This window comes from Megalops cyprinoides, chromosome 14 (genome assembly GCF_013368585.1).
Source record: "Megalops cyprinoides isolate fMegCyp1 chromosome 14, fMegCyp1.pri, whole genome shotgun sequence".
In the NCBI taxonomy this organism is placed as follows: Eukaryota; Metazoa; Chordata; class Actinopteri; order Elopiformes; family Megalopidae; genus Megalops; species Megalops cyprinoides.
Genome location: NC_050596.1, coordinates 3,042,072 through 3,052,306, shown reverse-complemented (window position 1 = coordinate 3,052,306; position 10,235 = coordinate 3,042,072). Strand labels below are relative to the sequence as shown.

Sequence of the window (10,235 nt, the reverse complement as noted above, 5' to 3'; positions counted from 1 at the left end):
CAATAACGGCAGAGACACAGACAACCATAACGTACGATCAAGGAGGGGTAATCGTGAATGCACCACATAGACACAAATATTCCAATGCACATAAAAGCCTACGTGCCACAGATGCTTAATGACAAAAAAGTATATCACATCAAAGGGAACCTCCTGACAGAAGCTCAAACACTATACATGGAGTTCACAATTTTTTCTTAAATAAATTACAACTGGCAAAAAAAGTGTAAGGCGAGGTGCTGTAGTTTCTCCTCTTTCCAGTTGCTTTTTAGGCACCATCTCTGAAAGTGAGCTTGACCATGGAGATCGGGTTTTTGTTTCTCAGAAATCAGCACATGGCATTGAAGTGAAGTCTTTTTCCCTCAGACAACCCACTCTCCTGATTTTAGGCCTTCCCTCTGTGGGCCCATCCCTCAGTTCTATCGGGGCCTGCCCTTCTTCATGCAAGCCGATTTTGGTTTGGGGATTTACTGATTGTTGGCCTTGTGTTCCAGTTCTTCAAGTACTGAATGGTTTTATTCAGACCCTCCTCTTTATGTACCTGTGAACCCAAAAACATGTCCATCATCAAAGACACCCCCCACACTATGGGCTCAGTCCTTGGCAGTTAACTCTGGAGTGGGTTAACATGGGGTACACAGCACAGGAGCCAGGTGATCAGACTCCTGGAAACCTCTCATCTCATCTGGTAAGTAGAAAAGCTGGTAAACTGACTGGTAAAGAGATTAATTATACCTTCACTGAACCATAAGTATATAAATTGAGTTTATCCATGAATCCAGGAGTAAACAAATCCAGGTTGTATGTAACAATGAAATATTACATAATATGAAAAAGATAAAAAGATATTTTTACATTACATTATTGTCATTTAGCAAAAACTCTTATCCAGAGTGACTTACATAGGTTACCATTTTTACATGTTGTCCATTCACACGGCTGGATGTTTCCTGAGGCAATTGTGGGTTAAGTACCTTGCCCAAGGACACAACAGCATTGCCCCAGTGGGTAACAGAACTGGCATCCTTTCAGTTACATGCCCTGCTACTTACCACTACGCTGTGTAGGATTTAATATCAGTAAAACTGCAATGCAATAAAGTGGCTGAATATATTTTTGAAAGTAGCATGTCTTCAATGAGAGAACAGCAGGTTAGCCTTACTGCGCATTGATTGATTCTGCTGAGGGATTGCAAAAAAATTGGGAAGGGAGTACATAAATATATGCATGAGACTTAAGGTGGTGAAGACAGCTGAAGTGGTTACTTTGAGTGAGTGACTACTTAGGCTGAGACATAAAAGCATTACTGTGGCTGCTGGGAACCTCACAGCCCTCCCTGTACAGTTCTACTGTATACAATGTTGCTGGCAGAGTGCTGATGTGTTCACTTCTGCAGTACTCTGAAGGCACTGTGTATGGTTAACATGGATTTTAACTCCTCCAATTGCCCAAAATGCTCAGTGTGATTGGCTGTGCTTATATTCTGCTGATTTGTGTGACTGAACAGACACATAAACCGAACACAAAATCAAGGGCAGGTGTGATGCTGGTGCATTCAACCAAGCACTGTCCCTGAGTTTTCAACAGAATAGATATTGCTGGAATTGAGGAAGACAAGGTCAGTGTTATTATACACAGGGAAACAAATGGACAAAAGCCCTGATTATTACCAGTACTGGTCTCATCCTTAGTGGGACTACTATGTGCTTGAGGTGAGTGATGCATGTATACTGATATATGTATTAATGTGTGTGAGATTCACAAAAACAGATGTACTGACCACGGGCTCCCAGCCCAACAGCGTCTTGGCCTTGAGGATGTCAGGGCGCCTCCTCTGGGGGTCGTCCTGGGCCTCAGGGAGGAACTGGATCATACTCTGACTCACTGGTGTAGAGTAAGAGGAAGTATGCCATCAGTTCCACAAAAGCCACCGTCTAACAAAAGGAGTCAAATACCATCTGAAATCACCATGCCTCAAACTGCCACACATAAAACCGCCACACCTCAAAGTGTCACACCTGAACCCACCATGCCTGAAACAGCCATGCGTGAAACTGCCACACCTCAATCTGCTACACCTGAAACTGCCATAAATGCTAACCTATGGCCTGAAAATCAGCAGTCTTATTTTTATAAAGCAATGGTATTTTTATTTAATTTGTTTTAATTTTTATTTAAGAGTATTTTAATGAAGAGATCAGGTCGCTCAGCCTGTCTCGGCTTTGTCTTCAGTTTGATATTTCACCAAAATCTATCCAAAGAAAGAATATGTGGGAAACGCATAATGCAAAATAAACATGCAGAGAATTTTATGAGGCCTTAATTTAATTTAATTTGATTGAATTAAAGCTTTATAAAATTCATTTTATTTTCTCCCTGTAGATTCTTGCTTTGTATGGACTCACAATGACATGCTCAGTTTTATCCCCACAAAACTGTAAGCTTTTAATTTCCTTGGTTTGCTGCAAGGATTTCTCAATTTTCAAAATCTAAAATAAACCAATAAATCATCTGTTCCACCCTCCCCAAAAATACCCCTCAAACCCCACCTCTCCTCACAACCTTGAAACAATCAAATGTTGACTTAGTCATCTACTGACTGTGGTGTTGCTGAGGTAGGAAAAAATGTAATATTCATGTTTTACTAGCAGCAAAGAGTACTAGCAGTCTTTTTTTTTTTTTTTTACAGTCTTTACATAGGTCTGTATTTTTCCCACTGTGCCATCCACAAACAGGCTGTCTTAAATGTCCAAGAATGTCAGTGTCAGACACTCGCATGATCAGTTATCAGTGTGTTATTACCCATAATTCCTCCCACATGTAGGAAAGCACACACACTGTCCGTTTTGCCCAGCACAACACTGGCCCCGCCTCCCTCCTGGCCTCACTCCGCCCACAGTTTCCCTTTGGCAGTTGTTTCCTAGGAAATCCAGGCTACCTGATGCTGCATCAACTATACAGAGGACTAATGACTGATGGGGTCATGGGAGCGCAAACCAAATCACTGAAACAAATTAAAAACCTTATGACCTCTTTTCTCCAAAGCTGGATGAGCTGGATGGGTCTGGCTAATGCTGTAGCAGCGCTCTGATTGATTTTAGCGGCTCTGTGCTTTTCTGTACTCTTAGCTGAGGGTATTTACCAGTGGAAACTCTGCTAAAGAGAGCTATGATGAAAACATCCACAGTCTGTCTCAGATTGCTACTGTTGACATCATGCCGTAAGAGACAGTGTGAGCAGAGGAAGGGAGAGACAGATTGAGTTTGTAAAAGTTCTGAGCTGCAACGTCAGTGGGTTATTCGAGGACAGCGTTGAACTGCCGATCTTCAACTTACCAACCAAGCTCTTAATGAGTTGAGCAAATGCCAATATAGTGTGTTCTTCTGGATTTCCCTGGAACAGAATTAATAGAAAAAAAATTGATACTGCTGCTAAAAACAAAAGGTGCCAGAATAATAAAAAAAGCAGTAACATTCTTTCAGAAGTAGTCTGGCCAGTTGAGGACAGCTTCAACCTGGGAACACAGGAAAAAGAAAATGATTTGGCCTGAAAGCCTGACCAGCAATGAAACCGGTGTTTTGCACCTCCTGTGTCGTGCCTCTAACCCCACGGTCACAGACACCTGACATGAACACAGCTTATCTCACTCCAGGACGAAGACCAAAAGAAAAATTTCACAGCTGGTGCTACAGCGTTTTCCCCATTTGAATGCGACTTCCAATGCAATGCAGATGCAATCTCCATTTCAAACCATTATAACCTCTATAGTGCTGTCTGCTAATTATGGATACCCCTGGATACCCACAGAAGCAGAACCCTTATTCTCTGGAGAGTGAGGGGATGACACTGATCTTAGAAACATAAATTACTAAATGTAATGTGCTTAAAGTGTGAGTGTGCCTGTACAAAAAAATAAAATGGGCTACTAAATGTTGCACTTTATTCCCACGTACTGCTGTACGTGTGAGCATGACTATAGTTGCTCTTAACCACAGTGACCAAAGACCTAAAAGAGACAAGCAATCTTGTAAGACCAGGTGTGATTTGTGAGCTGCTGGCCCTTCTGGAGGGGGCTCCACTTTCTGTATGGGTGACCCAGCCCCCCCCCCCCCCCCCCCTCACAGAGCTCTGGTACACACACAGCATGTCGGGGAGGCTTGCCAGGCTCAGAGCTGGAGCCTGGACTGAGCTGCTCCTTTTTGCTTTCAAATCTCCAACAACAAGCCTGTGTGCGCCCAACCAAGAGCGCCTTATTGGTGAGAGTTTATTTGCACTCTTTTAAAAAACCACCAAGGTTTAGAGAGAGGGGAAAAGACTCAGGGGAACAGAAAAGCCAATGCTTTAGTACAGATACGTCACACGTCCTCCTCCCTCGTTAACCAGCAGAACGTGCAGTGCTGGGATGGGGATTCAACATCACCATTCCCATTGACGTGAGAGGAGATTTGTTTCCACCTAAATTACTGGCATGTTCATTGCAACCTTGACTGTGTGTGAGAAAGGGAGGCAGCCACACATATAAAGATGCATGCAGCGGGTATGACACTATGAATAATAACAATGGAAACAGACCCTTCTGTGCCTGGTTGGTAGAGCGATGACACACCACAGCAACAATAAACAGAGTTGCAATGCTTCCTAATAGCGCAACTATGCGGTTGGCTGTCAGTGGTGGCCTTGGAAGCTGTTGTGGTTCTGAATAACCTGGTTTGTGCCAGTGCTCAGACTTGCTCAGTAGTACACCTTCAGTTTCCCTCAAGTGCTGCCAGCACAGCTGGCAAATGCAAAGGTCTGAGGTCTCAGTCATCTGGCATCGGTGTTAGAATGCATATCTATCTTACGCAGCTTATTCATACTAGTTGAATGCTCAAAATGTTGATGTTTGGACAGGTCATGTGCGGTGCAAGTTAAATAAAAAAATCATTATTTAAAAAAGATAAAAACGTAATATTGCATTTGAATGTTCTTGAATGTTTCTGCAAGCTTGTAAACTGATATGCCATCATAGAGGATTCACAGTGAGGTCAGTGAATACTCACCAGGTTCACAGGGCTGCTGATGTTGCTGTTCATCAGTGACACCAGCCCATTCATCAGATCACTGGGGAGAGAAAGGGAGGGAGAGCAATTTACACAGCCACTAACAAGACAGGAAACACATTATGGGACATCGAAGCAGAATTACATATAGCAATCAACACTGCTGATGTTTGTAAAGCGCTTTCACAATGTCCATACTGTCAGGGCTCCGCCCCCTTAAGCCACGGTGCTTTTGTTTTCCTTGTGTTCCAGCCCCGCCCCGCTCCCTGCCTGGTCTACGCCCACCTGATCTCCTCATTACCTGCACCTGCCTGCCTGCTCACCTGCATCCCATTGCCTCGTCACCACAGCCCTATATCTTCCCTGCGTGTCTCTGTCTTGTTGCTAGTTCATTTCAGTGATTTTTCCTGTCTTGTCCCCGCCTTTAGTTCCCGTGATTTGCTTGCTGTCGCCGTTCCTGCCCGATTCCTGACTTCGTTTTCTGCCTGCCGGATTTGTTTGACGCCACTCGCCTGCCTGGTTCCTGACTCTGCCTGCCTCGACTACCGTTTCTGGATCTGCCCCCGGACTGCTTCCCCGTGTTTTCGAACCCTGCCTGTCCCTGTACCACGAACTGCCTTCCGATTACGATTAAACGCTTGGAACCGTACACCCTGTGGTCCACGTTTGTGTCCCGATCTCCGAGCCTGACACATACACACACACACATCCATCGCTGCATAGCCCACATGAGTCTAGGCCTGTACCCTTATGGGGTTCATCACTGTTTACCCAACAGTGCAGTTCACTGTCCGCCCAGAGAGGGGAAGCAGAGATCACACAGCAGGGAACCTATGAGTGGCTGCTCAGTGCATAAATCACATTGGCAATTGCTTCCTAATGTACATTATTTCACATTTCACTGATATAAGTGAAATTTCACCTTGAATACTATACAAATATATCCATACTCCATAATAATCAATATATTCACCCTTATTTCTTTTAACTGAGCGGAAAATGCATGGAATTTGAGATTGTGATGTGGCAGCACACATTTGCAGAGAAGCACCTGTTTGAAGAGATGAGGTATAAAGCTAGAGAGCTGATTTCATAGAATCCCAGATATGATTTCTTTTGTGCTTCTGACAATGTGGATTTAATTCCCACAATGACTTCCTGTATTCTCTCACCCTCATCCTGACAAAATATTATAACTGCTCAATAAGCAACAATGGGGAAAAAGGACACCTGGAACAACTGCGTGCCACTCACCTCCTTGCTTTTGTTACAGCATGCGCTGAAAGCTTACACAGGTGAAAGTGCATACATTACAGCTGAGTGCAGCACCGCTGGGGTGACATGGTGCAAATGAATGGCTTGTCAAGGCCAGTTGCTTACAAAGCAGAAGAAACTCAGCTTACTGCCATGGCCCTGAGAGAACCAGCTCTCTTGCTTTCTTTATTGCCCATGACAAATGTTCATTGTTTCTCTGCGCCTCCATGGCAGTCATCTGTGAAGCCACGGCTGCCTCCCTACACAGGGTACTGGGCACCGGCGGAATGGGGGTTTCTGTGCTGGATTGGAGACAAAGGCAAGCTGATGCTGTTGAAGATGATGACAATGATGATGACAATCGCATTGATGATCACAATGCTGACAATCGTGATGGCAGTGACAATATGTAGAATGCTGCTTTGCTGAACTTCACATTGCCTGTGTGCAATTGTCCTGATGGATTGATGACACTGACCCATTACAAACCACACCCATGTGAAAGGCATGACCAGACAGACTGGCAGGGGCAGGGCCTCAGCACCAGACTTCCTCCAGATGGACAGTATCTCCCTGGATTCCAAGAACACTTAACAGTATGCTCTCTCCAATTCCTATACCCTGCACGGATCCTACATGGCCTGTTGACAGGATCAGCTGGGAGCCACCTTAAGGACTATTATTAAATTCTGCTGGAGATATATGAAGGAAGTCAGACATTTCCCCCAGACATAGTTTCCTCCAGCCAAGGATGCATAGCTGTATCCTCCATGCAGGAAGAGGTTTTCAAGGATCTGTGACATCCCCCCCCCCCCCCCCCCCATGTCACATTTCATACACATTATTATTATTATTGTTATTACATATATGCAATATACATGTACACAACAGATGGGCAGGCAGAGGACTACAATGACATAAAAGGTGACACAAGAGGTTTCATCTTCTATGAAATCTTTTAAAATTGCTTTTCATTCAAAACATTTTTATGGATAAGAACTTTTACTAGCTCTCTCATCAAGAGGGACACAAGAAGGATATTCTTTTCCCTCAGTATAATGGACTTGAGGAAGAGACACTAGGACTTATTTATGACGTAACAGAACACACTCTGTCTCTCTTCTGGCACAAACAGGAAGCTGAGGGAGATGCAATGTTAATGAAGACAGTATGGCTTCCCTCATTCTAAGAAGCCCATCCCCTTTCTGTTTTAATGATCAGTGGGGTCATCTGTGTCATGCTGTCACTATTATCACCATTATATTGCCTGGTCACAGGAGTCCTGAATAAGGAGGGAGTGTGTGTCTCTATTCCTGTCCTCAGTACTTAGCAGCAGCTCTGACATCATACAGGATTACATCACAAATCCTCTTCTCGTATAGAAGCTAAAGTTGTATAAGCTAAAAAACAGAAGTTTCAGAAAACAAATGTTTTAAAATTTAAGTTAAAATCTGCACACACCCACACACACACACACACGTGTATATATATATACACACACACATACGTATATACAGTGGCTTGAAAAAGTATTCAGCCCCCAATACTGTAATATATTTCATGTAAAATTGTAAAGAAAGTAAGATATTTTTCCAGCTGGTCTACACAGTATTGTACATTATTACAAATCAAAAGAAATGCCCAAAAACTAAAGCTAAAACGTTGAGATTTAAAATGATAAAGGCTGACCTTGCACAGGTACAAGATGTTGTCTTATAAATACATCCAATTTGTTGATGGTCTCCACCTGTGTAGGAAATTTGTGGATGACCCATTTAGAATTACTTCATGAGCATAAATACCTTCCCGCTCTATAAGCTCAAACAGAATGGTTGGATTTTCCATTGAACAAACCAAAATGAAGAGAAAAGAGTGAAAGAGTGAAAACAAGTGAGGCATATAATTGTGGAGAAGCACAAATATGGGGCAGAATACAAGGCACTGAACATACCACGGAGCTCAGTGCAGTCCATCAAACAGAAGTGGAAGAAATATGGAACTACAGCCACACTACCTAGGGCAGACTGCCCCCCTAAACTTAGGCATCGAACAAGAATGGCACTTGTCAGAGAGGCTACTGTGATGTCAACTGTCACTCTACCTGAGCAACAGAAGTCAGTGGCTGCAACTGAAAATGATGTCCATGGGTCAACAATCTCCAAGCTATTGCACAAAAAGGGCCATTATGGAAGAGTGGCAAAGAAGAAGCCCTTGCTCAAAAAAGTGCATGCTTGCCCATAAAGACTTTGTAAAATGTCACTTGGAAGATACCACAAATATATAGCAGAAGGTCTTGTGGTCTGATGAGACTAAAGTAGAACTTTTTGGCTCAAACACTAAGCGGGATGTGTGAAGTAAAGCTAATACTGCACATCAGCCAGGAAACACCATCCCCACAGTGAAATATGCTGGTGGTAGCATCATGTTATGGTGGTGCTTTTCAGCAGTAGGGACTGGCAATCTTGTCAGGACTGATGGGAAGATGAATGCTGAACCCCATCAAACATCTGTGGAAAGACCTCAAAATTGCTGTCCACTGCCGTTCTCCAACTAACCTTTTGCAAGGAGGAATGGGCTAATATTGCTCACGTTGTGCAAAATATACACTGTGTCAGTTATACTCTGATTTACGTACTCTGATTTACAATTTAAATAAGTCTCTCTGTTACACCAGGTGACTACAGTGATGTACTCACCCTTCCTAAAATCAAATCTGAATCCACTGCCTTGTGCTCCAGATGGCAACTGCAGGCCTAAACTCAACCCAGTGCCATAGCCATGACAAATGAAGACTTGCCAGACATCCACAGACCGGGGAAAAAACCCCAACAACATCTTATTCAATTGTTATCAAATTAAATTTATCATCAAAACAAGGAACACTGGGGATGTTTTATTAGAAAATATAGCTGTCAGATGCACTGGATGTAGACCCTGATGCCTGGGTCATGTACGACTCATTAACATCACTTAATGAACATTTATTAATACATAAACTCTTTTAAGATTTACTGAACAAATTGTACAATTGAAACTCCAATACATTATGTGTACATGAGGATGTATTTCATTTCATTTCATTTGACATTCGAATTCGAACACAGAGGACTAACCATCCTATTATCCATACCGCTTGCCTAAAACATTGGACGAGTGCCTTATAAAAAGTGATGCGGAAAAGGATGGGTATATGTTTATCTGCCTGCCGTTTGCCAATGGCTGCTGGAGTGGTTGTTAGCAGACAGCACGCCCCATTAGACGAGACCTGTGGCCGCATCCTGCATGGACACCACACTGCTATGAGCGTACCATCAGGCACGTTATCGAACGCCAAAACTGCTAGGTGGAGAGTGGGGGAGTTCAGCACAGAGTCCTTACTGCTGCTGTGGGGAATTACTTTCCCCATAATCACCTCAGCAAATTGGTAAGGCTTAAAAGCTACTGTTTCACATGTTACGCAAGGATGGTTCACACTGTCACAAGAGTTCCCACCTCCCAGTGTCACAGGTGGGAAAAATGCCTGATAACCTTCTCAGTTGACAAGCATATACACTCAAACCTATCACACTACAAGGGCTCTTGCAAATACAGAGAGAGCATGACATTGGACATGTCCACAGTAAATGGTAATGTTAGTGCCATCAGCCTAGTGTGTTCATACCATGTCCAACTTTAACCTGTTAAGCAAACTGCATCAACTTCAAACTTCAAAATAACCCAGGTTGACATGAATTTTTGAATGCATCTTTGGGAATATAAATTCATGCAACAGGAATTAAATATTACATATTTTCTATATGATATATTACATCAATGACACATGTTAACCCACTGATGTGATACTTACATTCATCAGTTTATCAAAAAGCTTAATTTTGTAAGAGCAGAACTGATCTATAATTCATCTCCATCTGATCGCATATGCATCCATCCACATCCCAC

At 43.1% G+C, this 10,235-nt stretch overlaps 1 protein-coding gene across 1 annotated transcript in view; it reads right to left on the bottom strand.

The window, feature by feature from the left end:
• Window positions 1–439: 439 nt before the first annotated feature.
• LOC118789366 (UDP-glucuronic acid decarboxylase 1-like) overlaps window positions 440–10,235 on the bottom strand; it is a 55,374-nt gene continuing 45,578 nt past the window's right edge. The window contains exons 7-10 of the mRNA XM_036545755.1: window positions 5,040–5,100; window positions 3,332–3,393; window positions 1,781–1,880; window positions 440–541 (exon numbers count right to left, since the gene is read on the bottom strand). Coding sequence (XP_036401648.1) covers window positions 440–541; window positions 1,781–1,880; window positions 3,332–3,393; window positions 5,040–5,100 — 325 coding nt within the window. The remainder of the gene's footprint in view (window positions 542–1,780; window positions 1,881–3,331; window positions 3,394–5,039; window positions 5,101–10,235) is intronic.